Raw genomic sequence first — 22,212 nt, forward strand, 5'->3', positions numbered from 1 at the left:
AAAGACTGTTTCCAGAACTCAAAGTCATACAAAGAATGAAAGAATTCATCTAAAACATCTTCAGATGCCCAAGCACTTTCCTACCTCTTTTCTTCCTAGATTCCTGAATTTCTTCACAAAGCTGCTCAAAGTCTTCATCAAGCTCTTCTTTAATTATCGCATAGGCAGTGTCTCTTAAAGTACATGCTCTATGCCTAATAAGACGATCTGAGAAATAAGGAAATAGAATTCTTAATACTTTTCCAAACATAAGCTTAATATTTTGGGTAAAAATAGTAGCTATTACAATTCCTTAACTTCATACAAAGAGCAAAAGTTATATTCTGGTTTGAGTGATAAGCTAATGATTTGGATACATGTCAAGGCCAACCTGAGTTACATCATCTTAACCTTAACAGGGGGCTGGCATTCTTTAATCCCTATACTGGGGAAGCAGAGGCAGGAAGATCTCTGTGAGTTTTAGGTCAGCCAGGGCTACGCTGTGAGACTCTGACTCAAATCAACCAACCAACCCATCCCAAAAAAGAACAACAAAAGGAACTTCAATAATCCCTTTCATTGGCCTTGAATGTTTTCAGCCTGAGACGTATTACTGACTAAACTTAGCCTTTCTTTTGTGGCTGGTTCAACTAACTGAACTATTCTGGCTCAAACTCTTCAAGCTGACTGACTCAATCTGCTTCTCTCCTTGGCAATTAGACATCACTTTCAAATATGAAGGCTTCCTTCTGCAAACTAACTTTATGTAAACTTCATTATTTGGGATTAAAGATGTGTGCTAAGGGAGAGACACTACAACTAGAAACAGCTTTTTTCACAATACACAATTTTGGCGTTCACAGTGTGATCAAATATCCTGCAACAGCTCAGCTATTAAAAGCCTGGGTTCACACAGCCAAACAGTGGATGCAGCTTGGAGACTCTTAGGGAAGAATATGAGGAAGGATCGCAGCCCTGAAGGGGATAGGAACTCCATAAAAGGACCAATAGAGTCAACTAACCTAGACCCTTGAGGCTCTCAGAGTCTGAACCACCAACCAAAGAACATACATGGGCTTGACCTAGGCCTCCCCCCTCATATGTAACAGATGTGCAGCTTGGTCTTCATGTGGGTTCTAAACATCTAGAACAGGGGCTATCCCAAAAGCTTGTACATGGGGTGTGCTCTTCTACCTGAGTTGCTTTGTCTAGTCTTACTGGGAAGCACCTAACCTTGCAGAGACTTGAAGACCCAGAGTAGGGGGATACCAGGGGTCTCCCACCCACTCAGAGGAAAAGGGAGGTGGTGGGGGGAGGATTGTGGTGGGGTGGTGACTGGAAGGAGGACAGTGAGCAGGATGTAAAGTGAACAAGTTAAAAAAAAATTTAATCAAGGAAATTAAAAAAAAAGAAAAGAAAAAGAAAAGCCTGGGTTTAAATCCCAGCACCCACATGGCAACTCATAACTGCAATTTCAGTTTCAAAGGATCTAATACCCTCAGACAGACATGAGGCAAAACACCAATGCACATAAAATAAGAATAAATACATCATTAAAAAAAAACTTAAAAAGGGGCTGGAGAGATGGCTCAGTGGTTAAGAACATTGCTCTTCCAGAGGTCCTGAGTTCAATTCCAGGCAACCACATGGTGACTCACAACCACCTGTAATGGGATCCAATGCCCTCTTCTGGAGTGTCTGAAGAGAGCTACAGTGTACTCACATACAGTAAATAAATCTTTAAAAAAAAAAAGAATACTTTGAAACCTATTTTATTAGTGCTGTATCTTTCTTTCCACTTTCAGAAAGAGCAAAACAAGCTACTTTGTGTTTCATTAGAGTAATGGTTTTCAACTTGTGAGTCATGACCCCACAGAAGTTGCATATCAGATATCCTGCATATCAAATATTTATACTACGATTCATAACAGTAGCAGCATTACAGGTTTGAAATATCAGTGAAATAATGTTGTACTTGGGGGCTAGGAGGGCCACAACATAAAGAACTGTACTAGAGGATAGCAGCAGTAGGAAGGCTGACAACCTCTGCATTAGAGGATCCATCATGTGGTCCATATTTGGAGACCTGAGTGACAAAAACAAACAAGCAAACAAACAGGACCAAGAACTGTGCATTCAAATTCTGCCATTGTCCTTTCCTGGCACCATGACTCTGAACAAAGTTTTAATTTTCCAAAACTATAACTTTCTCAGCTGTAGAATAAGATCAGGTATTATGAGAATTACATGGTATTTTCAATGTAAAATATTTATAACCAACCAAACAAATAAACACCATCAACAACCCTCATTAATTGTGAGTATCCCCCTAAACCAGACTTTGAAAAGGAATTCACTAATGCTCACCTCCAGGATCTCTATCTGGATTGTATTCTAAAGCATTACTACAGATTAGATCAATATCCTTCAAATAGTCTTTCACAGTGAGATATTTATGTAAATCAATTTTACTGATTACAGATGAAAGGTCCATTGGTTGCTTTATAACAGTGACATAATCAGGAACCTAAAATCCAAGCAAATGATCAAATCATTAACAAATATTATATATATTAAAAATTAAAATAATAAAAACAACAAAAGAGAAGATTTTCTGTAATGGCAATACAGAGGAAGTAAAATAAATAAGGATGCTATATTGATATGAATGCTTTGGCTCTATCATAAATCTATTTCTGCTTGATATTTACTCCTATTCTTGAGCAGTTATATTCTCTAGCATTATCCTTTATTTCTTTCCTTATGCAATTGTTGCCCATCCTTCAATGTTGGTTTAAGAATGGACTCTGCAAAATACTGACACAAGCCTGTAATCTCAGCACCTAGTTCACAGTAGCCTATACTACACAGTAAATTCCAGGCCAGCCTGTACTACAAAGCAAGTCCCTGTCTCAAAAAACAAAAACAAACCCCACCTCTAAGTCCAACTTTTGAATCTACACATAATAATACCATGTATAATTAAGACGTTCTAAAGTTCCTTCTGTCTAAATGTGTAGAAAAGTTAACTGTTTATTCTCTGAAACAATAGAAATATATTAGCTGGCTCTTAAAGTCTATGCATGTTTAGGACACTAAGCTCATGTGCCCATAGAGACAACACAAGTTCAGAGTTCTGCAGGGTACCTGCATGAACTATTTTATTTTTCCATCATTATGGCCTAAACCTATTTGATCCAAAGACGAAATTAATAATACCTCATCAGGGTCAACAGGCTTAGTAAAGACTCGGAACCGCTTATCAATAGCAAGCCTATGTGTGACATTTCTTAAGAAAATCCTGAGTTCTCTGAATGTATCTTCTTCTTGCTCTTCAAGTCGTTTAACTTCCTCTGCTGTCAGTGGTCTTGGTTCAGGTGGTGGTGCTACTGGCAGCACCTCCAAGGCCTGCAGAACTTCACATGGAGGGAAGGTTTAGTATACACCCTCCACAACAAACAACTCAGTGCAAACAGAATGAGGGGTTGAGGGTTATTTTCTTTACAGTAAATAGGAAACCAATAATCAGGATTAAAAGAAGAAATGAGACTAGAGGTGGCTTAGATATAAGTGCCTGCCATCAAACCCCATGACCTGAGTTCCGGAAGTGACTTTTGCAGGCTGTGTCCTGACTTGTGCATACACACACTAAATAAAACGTACTTTAAACTGGGCGGTGGTGGCACATGCCTTTAATCCCAGCACTCGGAAGGCAGAAGCAAGTAGATCTCTGTGAGTTCAAGGGCAGCCTAAGTTCCAGGCCAGCCAGGGAGGAGGGTTACACAGAGAAACTGTGTTTCAAAAAACCAAAAAGAAAAGAAAAAAGGAAAAAAGAAGAGAGAGTTCAACTTTTTAAGAGCATCCTGTTGATCCTGTAAAGAACCTGGGTTGATTCCTAGCACTGACATCTGTAACTCCAGTCCCAAATTAAGTTTAAGCAGCAATGAGGGACAAAGATAGAAGCATTACAAGGACCAAACCTGCGACGCTGTGTGCAGTTTTGTTTTTGTTTGTAAACAGAAAGAGGTGGTGGTAGTCCAGCTAAAAACAGCTCTATAGAGCTGGGGCGGTGGCTCGGTGGCTCAGTGGCTAAGAGCACCTTTATCTGATAGAGGACACACACTCAGTTCCCAGAACTCACATAAGGCAGCTCACAACTGCCTAAAACTACAGCTTCAACCACCCTCTTCTGGCCTTCACAGGCTCTTCAGAGGCTCTCATGTGTCTCTACATAATTAAACAAAGTCTTGAAAAAGAGGAACATAGACAAGTGGGAGCTAGTCTATGAAACATGTGAAACACCTTATGTACCTTAAAAACTTTAGTCCATTTGAGCAGGAAGCAGAGCTAAGTCGTATACATGTCACGGCCATAACTGAGGATGAGTTTGTGTGATCAGGTAGATGTCAATTACATTAGCTGTAATTTTCTTATAGCTATTCTCTATTAGATAACTAACCTGCTTTCTTTTGTGACACAGGAGGCTTCGAAGCTTGTTTTAAAATTAAGTCTTCAAAAAATTTGGTTCGTTCTTCTTTATCTGGTAACTGGACATTAAAAATTTCTCCGTAATCATGGGTAAACAATTCTTGTACCTAAAAAAAAAAGTATAACGTATATAGAACATATATGTATGCAATATATACAAACACACATTTATGTTACTTAATCCAACAGTATATTACGTATTTCTAATAAAAAATCTAAATATGTCTTTTAAAGTAGTATATAGAGCTGGGGAGATGATTCAGTGGTTAAGAGCACTGGCTGCTCTTCTAGAGGACTCTGTCTGGGTCTCAGCACCCACACGGCAGCTCATAGCTATCTGTAACTATTTCTGGGGGATCTGATGCCCTATTCTGCCTCTACAGGCACTGCATGCATGTGGCATATAAACATGCAAGCAGGAAGGTCACTCCTACACAGAGAATTAAGTGTGAATAGCCGTGTTAAATTAGTAACTAAATATCAGATCATAGTTAGAATTCAAGAATCTAACTAGAATATAGTAAGTTATTATATTAATGTATGCAATAGGCTTACCAAGGTTATTTAATTAATTTTCACAACACGACATGAAATGGGAATCAATGCTCAAAAAGAAAAAATGGCATAAAACAAGTGGTGCTGAAAAGTGATTACAATTCATTACAAGGTAATAAGAAAAAGAACATGCAACTCATAAAGGAAGACAATGTTAAGTATTCATTAATTCAGAAGACACATGGAAAAACAGTCTGTCATGTAACACTATTTTTGTAATAGGAAAACTGTGTATCTCCTTACTAGACATGTATATTCTAAACAGTGAGCACACAACACAAACAGCCATCAATGGTGTACCTGATAAAAAACTATTCCTTATTGTTTCATTTACCTCAGTAGCACTTGAACTTTCAAGTAAGTTGTTTTAGTATAAGATAAATCCTCTGTACCCCACCCTCACAATTACCTCTTCAGGCAAAGCTGAGTATGGTTTCTCAGAAGTTGCAAGTAGTAAAACTGGAGCAAATGAAGGTATAGTCTGTAATAATGTTGTAAATGTGGCTTTGAGTGTTGGTCCAACTATTTCCCACCACAAGTGGATATGTGGGATATAGACTATGCTGGGTGCTGTTCTCTTAGCTTCTCGAATCATCTAATAAAAAATTTTAAAAATTATATTATATTACATTTAATTTTAAAAAATTATATAAATGTTATATATTTCAAAGTCTACATGTTAATAAAATTAGCACTATTGTAATGTCCCAGAATTCTCACACAAAACCTTCACATTTCTTGAATGCTTGTCCAAAAACCCTTATAATCATTTAAAAGTGTTTAATAAATGTTTTATTTGGGAGAAAATAAACTTATTCAGACAACTAGAAAACAGGCCAAGAAATCTACAAGGCTATTCTGTCGTACAAATATAAAATACTTTTATATTAACCAATTAAATCTAAACACATCAACAATAAAAACAGCAAAGTAGAGCCAGGCAGTGGTGGCGCACGCCTTTAACTCTAGAACTTGGGAGGCAGAAGCAGAAAGATTTCTAAGTTTGTGGCCAGTCTGGCCTACAGAGTGAGTTCCAGGACAGTCAGGGCTACACAGAGAAACCCTGTCTCAAGAAAACAAAGCAAAACAAAAAAAAAAAAAAACCAAACAAACAAAACAAAAAAAAAAAAAGAAAGAAAAAGAAAGAAACAGCAAAGTATTTGTATACTGACTAAGAAACAGTAATTTTTAAGCACATCAATTCCCACAATACCCAAATTATTTCATACCTTGCAAACAGGAAAACACAGATCTAATAACTCACCCAAGGTCTTACAATTGTTAAGTGGTAGATAAAATATATACTATTTAATAACTAAGCAATTTTATTTTATTATTTTGTAAGCTTTTTAAAAAAGATTTTTAAATTTTATATATGTGAGTACACTATTGCTGTCTTCAGACAAACCAGAAGAAGGCATCTGATCCCATTACAGATGGTTGTGAGCCATCATGTGGTTGCTGGGAATTGAACTCAGGACCTCTGGAAGAGCAGTCAGTGCTCTTAACCATTTTAAGCCATCTCTCCAGACCCTATTTTGTAAGCTTTAAGTAAAAATAAAACTTTCTTTTTAAAAGTTCAAGTCGCAGCCGGGCGGTGGTGGCGCACGCCTTTAATCCCAGCACTTGGGAGGCAGAGACAGGCGGATTTCTGAGTTCGAGGCCAGCCTGGTCTACAGAGTGAGTTCCAGGACAGCCAGGACTATGCAGAGAAACCCTGTCTCGAAAAACCAAAAAAAAAAAAAAAAAAAAGTTCAAGTCGCTGGGCATGGTGGGGCATGCCGTTAGTCCCAGCACTCGAGTGGCAAAGGCATGCAGATCTCTTTAAGTTTGAGGCTAGCTGGCCTACCATACAAGTTCAGGACAACCAGAGCTGTGTAGAAAAAAACCAAGAAGTTTATAAACAAAAACAAAAAAAGCAGTCAATTCTAGACTTTGTCTCTGAATGACTTTTACCTTATAACTTATTGGTTGGAAAACTTACTTGGGAACATGCCTCTTCAGGAGATGTAGTACTGATGCCAAAAAGAACAGGAATGTCTAATGTATATACAGTAAATTTTTCCAAAGCATGGATGACAGCTGGGGCCAAGTGAGAACTCTGTCCAAATCCTGGTTCTCCCACTATCAACAGTCTTGGTCGAAAAGACATAGGTTGGTAACAGGGATTTCTGAAAGAAAAAAAAAAATTAGTAAGCTGTATTTGGGGAAAACTTGAATGTTCCCTTTAAAGTGCCAATTACAAATCTTCAAAAGTTTTGCCTATTTGACTAACCAATTATAACATGGCAGAACTTCTCACAATAATTGTCCCAGATTTAAGAATACTTTTACAACATAATGACAGCAGCAACAATGAATTTTGATTTTTTTTTCTTTTTTAAGATAGGGTGAATTTCACTATGTAGCTCTGACTGTCCTGGAACTCAGTAATAGATTAGGCTGGCCTCAAACTCATATGCCTCTGACTCCCAAGTGCTGAGATTAAATGCATGTACCAAAATTTGATTATTTAAAAAAAAAAAACACAACCCTTCGATTATTGATTACTTTATAAATAAATAAATAAATTCTAAAGGATTTATTTATGTGCATGAGTGCTAAATGCATGTTTGTATCTCCAGCATTCAATGCCCGTGGAGGCCAGAATATATCATGTCTCCAGGAGCTAGAGTTACAGATGGTTACGCACTGCGATGTGGGTTTGGGGAATTGAACCCAAGGTCCTCTCGAAGAGCAACTAGTACTCTTTTTTTTTTGTTTTTTTGTTTTTTTATGTTTTTCGAGACATGGTTTCTCTGTGTAGCCCTGGCTGTCCTGGAACTCACTCTGTAGACCAGGCTGGCCTCGAACTCAGAAATCCGCCTGCCTCTGCCTCCCAAGTACTGGGATTAAAGGCGTGTGCCACCACTGCCTGGTGCAACCAGTGCTCTTAATTGCTTAGTCAATCTCTTTATATCCAAACTTTGTAAAGTATACATTGTATGTGGGTACAAGTGCTTGTGTGGGGGCAGGCTACAGGATAATCTCATGTGTCTTCCTAAGAAACACTAGTTACCTTCACTGAGACGGGGTCTCTTATTGGACCTTAACTAATTAGGTTAGATTGGGTGGCTAGTAAGCCCCAGGGAGCCCGCCTTCCCAATACTGGAATTACACACTCCTACAATTTTTACATGGGCTTTAGGGGCTGAACTTAGGCGTTCATGATTGTAATGCAAGCATTTAAACAATTGAGGCCTCTTACCAGTCCTAATATTTTAACTTAATAACTTTAATAAAAAGCTGATTAGCTGGTATATTTTACCTTGTCAAAAGAACAAATCTCATTTTTATGGAATTTACACACTAAAACATTCATTTGCAGGGAAAACATACCTATTTAATTGAAGAAAATTTAAATTTTCTTTTGCTTGATTAAAATTTTTTTGAGAAAATCCATTTTCATACACCGATGGTGTATCATCATCACTGTATGCCAAATCACTTTCTAGAAAAGGGCAAGAAACCTCTACAGAATTAAAAACAAACAAACAAACAAAAAACTGTCCGTTAGTAATTTTCTCTCTCTCCTCTCTCTCTTTCCTCTCTCTCCTCTCTCTCTTTCCTCTCTCTCCTCCCTCTCTTCTCTCTCTCTCTCTCTCAATGGTCAATCAAGTTTTATACCTGAATTTAAAGCTTTGTTTGTTCCAACTTCCACATGTGGAAATACTTTCTGTAGGGCTTCTAAAATCATGTGAACAGTATTTTGCAGAAGGGGTTTCACAATGGCAGACAGTGCCTGTCCAGGTGATGTCACAGCTCTCTGGGAAGCTGGTATTATCTTCTGCATAGCTGCCTCAAAATCCTTAGCTGAGATATTAATTGAAGAGAGATCCAACTGTAGCTTCTCACTGGTGGTGTAGATCTGTGGGTAGCGTCGACGTAGGGCACATAAAGCAGCTTCGGCACACAGTGATTTAATATCTGCACCACAGTATCCTATAAACACCAACCGAGGCAGGGGGAAAAAGCAAAATCCTCAAACTATTGACAGTCAGAATTCAATGAAAAATTCAAATATTAATCTCATTATTTACAGATAACAAAACTAAATAAAGTGGATTTAGATGGCATCAACAAATCAGTAACTTTTGAATGAAATATGCGAGCCCTAAGTACAGAAGAAGGATTAAGAGCAAAAACTCTGTTGTGTGGTTGTTTTGAGACAGGATCTCTCTGTGTAGTTCTGGCTGGCCTGGAACCCTCTCTGTTAGAGCAGGTTGGCCTCAAATTTAGAGAGATCCACCTGCCTCTGCCTCTGCCTCCGGAGTCCTAGGATTAAAGGTGTGCACCAGCCAGTCAGACAAAGCTGAAGTTCTAGTTGTCATTTACTGTGTGATCTTTCAAGACTCACTCACACTCTGCAGAGGACTCTGTATCTCAATGAATACTGCATAATTCACCGGGCTAGTACTGTCTTCATGTTTATGCTGTTCTCAAATTCCCTCAATGATCAATTTGTCCACTAAAAAAAGACATAACTATGTATCATGTGAAGGTATATATGTTATAGTGCAGATGAACACGGAGGCCAGAAAAGGGTATTAGACTCCCCAGAGCTAGAGCTATAGGTAGTTGTGAGCCATCTGACATAGGTTCTGGAAACAGAACTCGAACCTCTCAAAGAGCAGTATGTACTTGAACACTCTCTAGTCCTCAATTTCATTTTTATATTTTAATTTTCTTGAGACAAGGTACAATTATATACCCATGGCTGACCAGATACTATTCGTAACATGACCTTAAACTCATGGCAATCCTGCCTCAGTTTCCCACGTGATGGGGATGCAGAGATCATGTGGCTACACTTTGACAAGTATCTATTTTTGTATCTAATCTAAGATCTTAAAGGTAAACACACAAAAGAGATGGAAAACAAATGAACTGTGTGCTCCCTCTTCAGATCAGCTCTTTCTTCCTGTGCAGTCACGGATGGCCATAAGCTTGCAGTCTGTCTTTGTTTCCTACTACTAGCACTGCAAGTATGTGCTACGACATCTAGCCACATCTATGGCTTTGTTACGTGTGAGTATGGGTGCACAGAGATCAGGATGACCTTGTAGAGCCAAGTTCTTTCCTTCCACTTACTTGTGTCTTCCAGGAACCGAACTCAGGTCCCCAGGCTTTAATTGTAAGCACCTTTACCCATCAGGCCATCTCACCAGCCTTTTAAATCTAACTTTAAGGTAAGATCTCAACTTGTTTCATCTCTGAAATGAACAGAATATTTTTCACATATGCTCAAAAAAAGTACTTACCAACACAATTTTCTGCTAGTTCTTCTAGAAACATGTCCACTGGTTTTGGATTCCAATCTCTTGTGTGAATCTTCAGAATCTCTTTTCGAGCCTTTGGGGAGGAAAAAAAAACCCTTTATCAATATTTTACATCTGTAATCATTAAGTTACCCCAATTAGAAATCCTTGAATCTAAAACTACTTTTGACTATCTAAAATTTTAAAGTAATCAAAACTTAATACAAATAGAAATATGGACCATAAAAATGAGGGGGAAAAAAAAAACCACAGCTGAAAGCATATAACGAAATTAAGCAATTTCTATTTAATATGCCCAAGTTATATTCATTATTTATGTAAATTAAAAAATCAAACAGCATTATTCATTCAGGAGCACATTAAGAAACAAGAATACTGACAGCTCTACTCATTTGCTAAGAATACATATTTTAAAGTTTTAACTGTATCATTCAGTGGGTATATGCACCTGAGTGTAGGTGCTTTTGAGTTTAAGAGGAGGGTGCTGGATTCCCCAGTTTGGGTTATAGGTGGTCCTGAGCCACGTGATGTTTGTGTTGGGGACTCTGAAAAGCTGTAAGTAAGCACTCTTAACCCTGAACCACCATTCCAGTCAGCTCTACTCGTATTGTATCACGTGCTTCTCAGAAGCATTAAGTGGTTTTAGCCTAACTAATTGTTGGAGTACAATAGTGTTCTGGAAGAAGCCAAAGCTAATAAGCTGGCTAAAGACTCATGAAGCTAATGGAACTAACCAACAACATCAAGGTTATGCTTAACTGAAAACAATTTTAAAAGCAGTTGAGGAAGGAGATATGGTTTATGATAATAAATTATCTCTATTGAGTTCTTTTGAAGAATCATAAGATCATGATATAAAACCAAAGTCTTCAACTTTTTATTGTATCAGAAGTTGTTATACTGGGAGTGGAAGAGAGCTCAGAAGGTAAAGTACTTGCAACCAAGCCTGATGAGCTGAATTCTATCCACAGAACCACATAGTACAAAGGGAAAACTTCTCCCACAGGTTGTTCTCTGACCTCCACACCTGCATGGTGTGACACAAACACTTTCTATTTCCCCACCCCTGCCACATAAAGAAATGTAATGTTACAAAATTGTTAATAATAAAAAGCATGTAAACTTTTCTTACATCTTTATCAGGTAGACTAAAAAGGAATTCTCTGTCAAATCGACCAGGCCTTCGTAAAGCAGGGTCTATGGAATCTAGTCTGTTGGTAGCTCCAATGACCACAATTTCTCCTCTGCTGTCCAAACCATCCATAAGAGCTAACAGGGTTGAAACAATAGAACTAAACATAAAAAATAAGAAAACAAATTAGTATTATGGACAAAGAATCATTCATTCAGTAATAGTCCTTTTGGTAAGGTTTATTTTAATGTATAAACGTGCAAATGAAATTTTTATGGCACTTAGCTATTTTTCACTGAAATACAAAACAAAACAGGGAAACTAGAAAGATGGTTCAGGGGGTTAAGAACCCATGCTGAAAAAAGAGGACCTAAGTTAAAATCCCCAGCGCCCCCACAGAAGCCAGGTATCACTGAGTATGCTTTGTCACCTAAGCACTGTGAAACACGAACATCAAAGCTCACTGGTCCTAGCCAGCCTAGTCAAACAGTGAGCTTCAGGTTCATCGAGAAAACACGTCTCAAAAATTAATGTGGGGAATGAGGAGATGGCTCAGCAGTTAAAGTGCTTGCTTTGCAAGCAGAAGGATTGACATTCAGATCCCCAGAATTCACTTAATTTCCAGGTGAGTGTGGCAAACTTGCCTGTAATTTCCACCTCATAAGGTTAAGACATGGGACCCCCCACAAGTTGGTTGACAAGTAATTAACCAGATTGATGAGCTCCAGGATAAAATGAGACCCTGTCTCAATAAAGTGAGAAGAAGAGCTTTCAAGATGATTTGCACATCAAACAGAAACTTCCACATGCATCCCCAAACAGCTTGTCTACATACATGCACACGTGCACATACACACAAAAAATGTAAAGTGGAAAGTGAAAGACATTCGACATCCTCTGGCTTCCACATGAATGCATGTGAGCACATATGCACAGATTTAAAAAATAAAGACAAATACACTGAAATCAAGGGCTGGGATGTACATAGTTCAGGGGTAGAGTGTTTACCTAATAAAGGCTGTGTGCTCAATCCCCAGGACCAGGAAAAAAAAAAAAGACAAACAAGTAAATAATCTTTAGAGCCACCAATGGATCCTGGACGTAATTTTTATAAAGTATATTTCACAGGGAACTTGAAAGTTCCAAATCAAGACTACAACATGAAAAAATACGAGGACTTACATATAGGACAAATTACCTAAAAACTATGCAACAAACTTATGTGTACAATGGCAAACAAAGTAGAATATATATGGGAGGTATTCATATTTAAACCATCCCAGGTGCTGTAAGAGGGTATCTGGGCTAAATAGTATCTCGGAGAGTAATTTTGCTAGTTTCAGAATACAAAATCTCATTTTAAAGACTGGAAAAAAAAAAGTGAGTTACTTGTGGTAGCATACACCTTTAATCCCAGCACACAGGAAGCAGAGGTTTTTGAAGCTAGCCTGGTCTACAGAGTGTGTTCTAGGATAGCCAGGGCTACACAGAGAAACCCTGTCTTGCTAAAAGAAAGGAAGAAAGGTCAAAACCTACCTATCAATTACATTCATGAAGGCATGCAAATATGCTTTATGGTATCTCAAAAAATCGGTCAGTTATTTTTAAAATGTTTGAGACTACTTGGAAAGAAGTTCTGAAATACTAAAGCTGAACTAGGACTGAAAGTAACTTATGAGTGGAGACTGTGGTTGATTTGGGGCCTTGGGTTCATTCCCTAGTACCTCAAAGAAAAAGATTTCAAACAAACAAAAAGCTAACAAACTAATCTAGACTTGGGGTAGATTTGCAGCTCTCTTCTAATCCTGGGGAAAAAATGTTAGATGCCAACTAAACACTGGGTAAGTCTCACTCAGTACCTGTGGCTCCTCCCAGTACCTCTCAGCCCATCCCTACCCTAACCCTCCCCAGCCCAGGGGCTGAGCTTCCCTTCCCCCAGCTTCTGATTCCTGTATAATCCAGCTTCTTGGCCACTTGGCTCCTGGCCAGTTTGATCATGGCTACTTTGCCCTCTTCCTCTCTTGCTCTTCCACTCATGGCCTGGTTCAGTCTAGACTCTGGATGAACTAACTACCCTACCTTGTATCATCCTCATTTTCATTTTTTTTAAAGTACAACTTCTCTATCTTTTTATTTGTTTGCTCAAGACAAATTTCTCTGTTATTCTTGGCTCTCCTGGAGCTCACTCTGTAGAGTAGGCTAGCCTTGAAATCAGAGATCCTCCTGTCTCTCTCTGCCTCTTGAGTGTTGGGACTGAAGGCAAGTGCCACCACATACAGCTCAATTTTTTCCTTTAAAATGAGGTTTGGTGTTCTTAAACCAGCAGAATTACTCTGAGATATTTTTATTTGACCCCAGGTACCTGTTGTCAGTTTGAATAAAAATGCCACCCACAGACTCTTGTATTTGAATGCTTAAGTCACTGGGGCAGTTGGAACTTCTTGAAAGGTTTAGAAAGATTAGGAGGTGTGGCCTTGTTGGAGGAAGTGTCACTGACAGTGGGCTTCGGGATTTCAAAAGTCCATTCAGGCCGGGCGGTGGTGGGGGCTGTGGTGGCACATGCCTTTAATCCCAGCACTTGGAAGGTAGAGGCAGGCGGATTTCTGAGTTCGAGAGTTCGAGGCTAGCCTGGTCTACAGAGTGAGTTCCAGGACAGCCAGGGCTACACAGAGAAACCCTGTCTCGAAAAAACCAAAAACCAAAAAAAAAAAAAAAAAAAGTTCATTCAAGACCTAGTCTCTCTGTGCTGCTTGTGGATCAGGAATGTAAAGCTCTCAGCTACTTCTCCAGCTCCTGCCTGCAAGTACCACGTTCCCTGACATAACAGACTAATCTTAAACTGTAAGCTTAAGAGTTGCTTTGGTCACAGTGTCTCTCCAAAGCAAGTCAGTGACTAAGACAGCACCTTAACCTGAATATATCTCAGTGGTAAAGCACTTTCGCAGAAAGTTTAAGGCCCCAGAACGATCCCCAGTACTTTTAACTTATTACTGGAAGTTTAAAAAGGGGAAAGCATCTGAATTAATTGGCAACATTTAAGATATTTAAATATTTGAGCATAAAATTTGGTAAAGCAAACCTAATTCTCAGGTCTTAGTTGTAGACAAGCTAGGAGTACAGATTGGCTAGGTCAGCCACATTCTAGACAAAGCCTTATTATTATCAATGCCTGTATCATACATTAAGTCTATAACCAAGACTTTAAAACTGTATTGCTAATAACCTAATACTCAAAACTGGCTAACTGTTAAAAAAAAAAACCACCTTTATCTATCTATAGATAGATATAAATATGTATTTGGGTTTCTTTCATGATTTATCTTTTTCATATTAAATATAGTATCTTAATTGTTCTTTTTTTATTTGAAAACATTTTCCTTTTCTTATATATTACATCCTGATTGCAGTTTGCCCTCCCTCCTCTCCCACAAGTTCCTCCCCTACCTCCCTTCATAAAACAGGAGGCCTCCCAGGGACTTCAACAGACATGGCATGACAAGCATATAGTAAGACCAAACATATATTCTCACATCAAGGCTAGACTAGGTAACCTAGTAGGAGAAAAAGGGTCCCAAAGGCAAACAAGAGTCAGCGACAACCCTCACTCCCACTGTTAGGAATTCCACAAGAACACGGAGCTATACAACCATTCACAGGACTTAAGTCAGAAGCTCTCTAATCTGTATAGGCCCACTTGAATCCCAGTCAGTTGATTCTGTGGGCTGAGTTCTTGCCCTCATTTGATTCTTATCATTTATATAACATTAACACAACTTAATCAAGTTTACCTGTGAATCTGATCTTGCCTGCTAGATCGTACTGGAGCCAAACCATCGATTTCATCAAAGAATATAATTGCTGGGCGCATCTGATAAGCCTAAAAGAGGGTTCAATAGTCCTGTGTTACCACAAGATTCCTCAAATAGATTTAATCAGAGTTCCAATCCATTTTAACTCAAATTTATTATAAATATATAAGTTATAAATTGGAATATATCTTTACAATCTATTTTCATTCAATCTTGCCAGTTTGTTGCTTATAACAATTTATAAGACTATTAGTTCAAAGACTATTTTTAGAACTTTACATATGTACATTATAGTAATATAATAAATTTTATTTGCATTTTAAACTTGAAATATCCAAAATATTCCAGTATTTATATACCTTGGATTTCATAAAGTTACAGTTACTGGACACACAGAAAAACTTTATTACTGACTATGGAAACAAATAGGAGGACAGCTGTAGTCTCCCTCCATGTTACAAAGAAAAACATTCCTCAACAACAGGAAAAACTTAAAAAACTATTCTAGTGAAGGCAAAATAAAGACTCTTAGTTCTAAAAAGGTTTTCAAACCCATTTTCAATGTCAAACATGTTGGCATATACCTTTAATCCCAGAACTTGGGAGACAGATCTGATTTCAAGACCAACCTAGTCTTCATAATAAACTACAGGACAGCCAGGGTTATATAGAAGGACCCTAAACAAACAACCAAAACTAACCAACCAAAAAAACCCACAAAATCCTTCAGCAGTACACCCCAGTGAAGCAGAATGTTAGTACTTCACACTATACTGTCAATACAATCCGGCATATGAAACTGAAAGATATGCTAGGGAAGAATTGCCTTGTTTCTATATTGGCAAATAACCCACTACTATTAAACTGCTCAGAAGGAGACGCCTCCTCCTTATGAGGTATGAGTTCTCCACGTGGCAGAGGAAGTTCCTGCATGAAGGCCTGCAGAGAGAGGGCAACAGGCTGAAAGACCACTCTGTAAAACTGTGAAAGTGAAGCCTAGGTTGCAATGGAGACCCCAGGATGTTAGAGATGTCAGAACTGACTCTTCTCCTCTTGCTCCCTTACCCTGTCTTCCCCTTCCCTCACCAAACCCCTCCCCCCTCTCTCTGCGTGCTCATGTCCGGCCTCTCCTCCTTGCCTTTCTATTTCTACTCCCTCAACTCTTCTCCCCATGGCCTAAACAAACTCTATTATATACTTTAAGGAAGGCGGGGGGGGGGGGGGGGGGGGGGAGAGAGATCAGAACTGTGAGGATACCTAACAAGGGGAGTTGCACAAAAGGAGTGAAACCAGTTCAAGAGAGATGTGAATTCCCAGCTTCCTATTTCTGCCACCATGCCTGCTGCTGCTGTGCCACCCCACTATAATAGACTCTTATCTCTCTAGAACTTTAAGCCAAAATAAACTTTATTCCATCAAATTAAAAAAAAATGGAAAGAAAATCTATATAGGTAAAATGTAGTATCACCTGATCAAATAGCAATCGAAGCTGTCTCTCAGACTCTCCTACCCATTTACTCAGACAATCAGCGCCTTTCCTCATGAAAAAGGCCACTCTTTTATCCCCTTGGCTGCACTCATTGGCAAGTGCTCTAGCGACCAGTGTTTTTCCAGTTCCAGGTGGTCCATAAAACAAACAACCTCTGCAAAATATGTTAAACACTTTCAGTATTAAAAGGTAGACTACTGAAACAAACATTAAGAACCAATCTCATGACCATTTTAATTAGTTAATATAAAACATTAAACAACTGAAATAGTTTCATTCTACAAAGTTAAAACTCTGAGAGTTAGTATCAATACAACATGAAAACTTCAAAGAATCTTTTATTTGAGACACTGTCCTATATTACCTGTTCATGCACATTATATGTATATTACCTTACCTTGCATATGCAGTTATACAATACAATCACAATTCTCTCTTGATTTTTATGTGGATGGGATAGTATTTTAAGGAGACATATATAAAAAACTTGTGTGTATTGGTTTTAAAAAATCATTAGTAGCCGGTTGGTGGTGGCGCACGCCTTTAATCCCAGCACTTGGGAGGCAGAGGCAGGCGAATTTCTGAGCTCAAGGCCAGCCTGGTCTACAGAGTGAGTTCCAGGACAGCCAGGACTACACAGAGAAACCCTCTCTCGAAAAACAGAAAAAAAAAAAATCATTAGTGATTCTGTGTGTAGACTGGAGAATAACTGTGGAGCTGGTTCTCTCCTTCCACCTATTACTATGGCTCTAGAACTCAGGTTGCCAGATGTGTGATTAAGGGCACCTGATTTTCTTCCAGAAGACCAGAGCTTGATGGCTTACAACTGTGCAACCCCAGCCCTAGGGATTGAGTGACCTCTTCTGGCCTCCACAGTCACTCCCAGACAGGTAGCACACACTCATACATGCACAATCATACTTAAGAGGACTGGGGAAATGGCTGGGCCAGTAAAAGCACTGGCTGCACTCCTGAGTTCAAATCCTCAGAACACACACAAAAGTTGACCGTGGTCATGTGTACACCTGTAACCCCAGTGCTGGTGAGAGGATGAGGGAAGGCTGCTCAGGCTCGTTGGTTGCCAGCCTAGCTCGACTCAGTGTCTCAAGATAAGTATCAGAACAGACTCCTGACATCTGCCTGGCCTCCACGTGCTTGCATGTGCACCTGCACCCACATCTCTAACATACACAAAATTTAAGTAAAAAAGAAGTCAAAATGAGTAACGGTAGCACTGCACATACTGTGGCTATAAGTAAAGGCATCTTTTATTACCTTGGGGGTTGAATTTTAAACTTTTCAAAGACTTCTGGATAAAGTAAGGGAAATACCACCATCTCTTTTAGAGCTGCAATGTGACTGGACAGGCCACCAACACTATCAAATCGCACCTGCAGTGAAACAGGACACAGATCTGAATTAAAATTAAAATGTTGTCTTATGTCTCCACAACCAACCCACATCAACTGATTAACAATATTCCAAAGATATTTTTTTTACTGTTTATTTTATATGTGGCTCTACCATGTGGATGCTAGGAATTAAACTCAGGTCCTCCCTAAGAGCCACAAATGCTATAAATGCTGAACTATCTCTCCAATTCCCCAAAGATTTTTGCTTTTAAAATATATACAAAAATTTAGAGAAAAAAAGTTTTATTTACCTGTAAGACAAAAATAAAGTGATTGAAATTACACCTCAAGTCAAGCACAAATCTTAAAATACTCACTGAAGAATCTAGTTGCATTGGATCAACATCAGCAAGGTTTGCTCCAATTTTCATTCGATCTTTATAAATCCCTCTTATTTCATCTTTCCGAAAATTTAGTGGGAGACACCTATTAAAAAACACATGGACACATACATATATATATATAAAGACACACATCAAATCATCCTTCTCTCTAAATTCCATGTTACAATATTACTCTTATTAAAAAATGTTTGGGGCTGGGGAAAATGGCTCAGTGGGTAAAGTGTTTTTTGCCAAAGCAGAGGACAAGATTGATTTAGTTCTATTAAATATATTAATACCCAAATCTACTAAAATATGGGTAGAGGTAGCAGGCCCTCTGTAATCTTAGGATTCTGGAGGTAGAGAAAAGGAATCTCCACAGCAATTGAGTTAGCCTAAAGGATGAGCTCTAGGTTAGTCAGAGACCCTGTCTCAAAACAGAGTGGTGTGTGACTATGAGACACACCCAGTGTCAACCTTTGGATTCTATATGAACACATGGAACTGCAGTTACAGACATCTGTAAGCCATCAGGTAGGTACTGCACAGCATGGTGGGTAGTGCCTGCCAGCACTTGGGAAATTAGGGAGTTCAAGATCCTGAACTACTTACAGCAAGTTCTAAGTCAGTGTGAGCTACATCAGACCTTGTCTCAAGAACAACAGTCCACCAACCCATCCAGCCACCCAACCCTCCTGTTTCAGTAACCATGTTCTATTCTACCATTTGTGTCAACTATAGGTATTTCTAATAAGGCAGGAGTTCGCTTTGTATTAACATCTGGTGCAACCTTTTAATCGGCTAAGCTATACTTATTATTCCTAAATTATTCTACTTTCCCACAGCCATAAAAAGGTATTCAAGGCCAGCAACATCTCAGAAGCAATGTCAAGTCTGTCAACTTTTTAATCTCTGGAACCCACACAGCAGAAGGAGAAACCAATTAAATCAATCCTCTGACCTCCACAGGCAAATCATGGCATGCACGTATGCAAAAGCTGACATATCATGTGTTTATAATTGTAAGAAAAAATATTTTTAAAATATATTTGGTAGTTTTAAAAGTCATCAATGTAGAAGTCATCCATTCCACCTGCCCTCCCCTCAATATTTTGTTTGTTTGTTTTGAGATCAGGCTTACCACAAAGCCCATGCTGGGCCTAGAACTTTTATGCCTTCGATCTCACCCCAGGAGAGCTTGAATTAAAGGTGTGAGCCCCCACTCTACCCTCCCCCAACACACATCAGGCTCAGCGCTCACCTGTTAATAGCTCTATTTCGGTTCCTTTTTCTTCTCCTCTCAAAGCACTCATCTTCAGAGGAGGAAGAGGAGGAAGTAGAGTCACTACTGTGGATGGCATGCCTTCGCCTAAACAGCGGAATTGAAATCACAATGAAGGAAACAGAAAAAGGGGCAGAAGACTTAAGTATCAGAAATAGCTAATGACCTAAAAGAAATATAAACTTAATATATATTCATTTTTATAATTGATATATTATATAAATTTAAGGTGATACTGTTACTTGTTATGTATTACATGATAACCCTTGTAAACATTTCCAAAAACCTGACATTTCAACACAAATGATCTCTAGGGTTTTGAGAAATGGTTTGTTAAGCCAGAATAAATGAGAAAATAACTCATCTACATACCCAAGACTATTTCTGTAATCATCCTGCAGCTAAAACTATCTGGTACAAACCTGCATATTTAGTACAACAAAAAATAAAAATAAATAAAACAGTGAAATGATTGTTGGGTTTTGAGGTAAAAGATACAACCAAGAGAAAGAGAAGAAAACCAAGAGGGTGTGTTAGAGCTGACCATCAGATGCTTACTAAGGTAAAAGACAATACTGGCAGTGACTTCTTAATCTTGAAACAGTCTCTCTGTGTAGTACTCGCTTAGCTGAAACTCATTTGTAGCGCAGGGTGGCCTCAAACTCCAAGACCTCACTGCCCCTGCCTCCCAAGTGCTGCAAGTAACAGTATATGGATGGCCCAGGCCTGGCTGAGCATACATTTTCAATATTATATGAAGGTTTTATATTAGAAACCACTGTTTTTGAAATATTAAGTAATTTTTTAAAAAAAGATAATTAATGAAGGAAAAATACCAGCAAAAAAGACTTAAAGGTCAGCAAGATTGCTCAGTAAGAGTGCCTATCACCAGGCTGACTGGGTGAGTTTAATTCCTGGGACCCAAAAAATGAGAGAACTGACTTCCTCAAGCTGTCCTCTAACCTTCATGTGCACAGCATACACCACCACACACCACACACTAAGAAAACGTACTGATTATTAAAATGCTATGCAGTCTAAGAGTACACCTTAGTAGTAGAATGTTTACTTATACTACATGAAGCTCTGGGAAATAGTAAAGAATTTACTTAAATGTAATACAATACCCCTTTAATCCCAGCACCAGTGAAGCAGAGGGAGAATTCTATGTGAATTCAAGGACAGCCTAGTCTACAGAATGAGTTCTAGGAAGGACAGCCAAGGTACACAGAGATTCCATCTCCAAAAACCACCACCACCACTAACCACAAAAACAAGCCCCAAAACAAAATTTGGGGTGGAGAGATGTCTTAAGAGGTTAGAACTTGCTGCTCTTTTAGAGGACCTAGGTTCAATTCCCACCAGCACTCACACAGAGGCTCGCAACTGCCTTTGTTAACTCTAGTCCCAGGTTATCCAATGCCTCCATCCACAGGCATTGCATACAAAAGATGAACAGATATACATAGAGCCAAAACACCCAAACAGATAAAATAAACAAACCTCTGTGAACTAATTATAATTATTCGGCAAAGAAAATAGAACCCTAAATAGCTCACTCTATGGTCTCTACACCACTATGGTGAGTTACAATGGGAATAAGAACATCCTTGACTATGCAGTATTGGCTCAGGTAACTTGATACTGTTACTTATTTTGTGTTACACGATAACCCTTGTAAACATTTCCAAAAACCTGACATTTCAACACAAATCATCTCTAGGGTTTTGAGAAATGGTTTGTAAAGCCAGAATAAATGAGAAAATAACTCATCTACATACCCAAGACTATTTCTCTAATCATCCTGCAGCTAAAATTATCTAGCACAAGCCTACCTATTCAGTATTACCATCAATACTCAAAATATCCTCGTTATATGTAAAATTAATATATAGTCATAGAATTAAGACAGATTTCACAATTTAAAAAATGTTGAAAATGTTGTATTTACTGACTTTTCCATATACCTGATTGACTTAGTATTTATTTCCCATCACCTACTGCCCCAACTAGTGAATATTAAATCCAAGGCCTTGCCTATGTTTAGCAAATGCTCTACCACTGAGCTATACCAACCAGCCTCCTTATTTGATCTTAATTAAAATTCTGGACAACATACATTATTAGTAGGCTCATTTTACAGCCAGGGTCACTGAAGCTCAAGGGTTCAATAACTCTCCCCAAAATATCAGAAGAGTGTTCAAATTCAATACTACATCGGTTCCAAAGAGCCAAATACCAGTGTACTGGTGGTTTCTAGTTTATTTCACAAACCAGTAAGTTATAAGCAAACAACAAAGCCTTGTAGACCAATAAAAGGTATGTTTTGTAAACAGAAGACCCCTTCAACCCCAAAGGCTTCTCTATTAAAGGCTTGTCACCAGGTAGTGGCATTATTGGGAGGTAAGCATACCATGAGAACGCT

General features: G+C 38.6%; 1 protein-coding gene across 3 annotated transcripts in view; it reads right to left on the reverse strand.

Moving 5' to 3' along the window:
- Positions 1 to 22,212, reverse strand: part of Atad2 (ATPase family AAA domain containing 2) — a 42,501-nt gene that overhangs the window by 5,409 nt on the left and 14,880 nt on the right. For all 3 annotated transcript variants that reach the window (XM_028753884.1, XM_028753883.1, XM_028753885.1), the window contains exons 9-23: positions 19,767 to 19,874; positions 18,500 to 18,608; positions 18,046 to 18,161; positions 16,750 to 16,924; positions 15,261 to 15,349; positions 11,473 to 11,632; positions 10,323 to 10,413; positions 8,689 to 9,003; positions 8,401 to 8,533; positions 7,007 to 7,193; positions 5,432 to 5,617; positions 4,439 to 4,574; positions 3,199 to 3,395; positions 2,347 to 2,506; positions 85 to 207 (exon numbers count right to left, since the gene is read on the reverse strand). In XM_028753884.1, the coding sequence (XP_028609717.1) occupies positions 85 to 207; positions 2,347 to 2,506; positions 3,199 to 3,395; positions 4,439 to 4,574; positions 5,432 to 5,617; positions 7,007 to 7,193; positions 8,401 to 8,533; positions 8,689 to 9,003; positions 10,323 to 10,413; positions 11,473 to 11,632; positions 15,261 to 15,349; positions 16,750 to 16,924; positions 18,046 to 18,161; positions 18,500 to 18,608; positions 19,767 to 19,874 (2,285 nt within the window). The remainder of the gene's footprint in view (positions 1 to 84; positions 208 to 2,346; positions 2,507 to 3,198; positions 3,396 to 4,438; positions 4,575 to 5,431; positions 5,618 to 7,006; positions 7,194 to 8,400; positions 8,534 to 8,688; positions 9,004 to 10,322; positions 10,414 to 11,472; positions 11,633 to 15,260; positions 15,350 to 16,749; positions 16,925 to 18,045; positions 18,162 to 18,499; positions 18,609 to 19,766; positions 19,875 to 22,212) is intronic.

Source organism: Grammomys surdaster, unplaced genomic scaffold (assembly GCF_004785775.1).
Source record: "Grammomys surdaster isolate TR1022 unplaced genomic scaffold, NIH_TR_1.0 125974, whole genome shotgun sequence".
NCBI classification, from domain to species: domain Eukaryota; kingdom Metazoa; phylum Chordata; class Mammalia; order Rodentia; family Muridae; genus Grammomys; species Grammomys surdaster.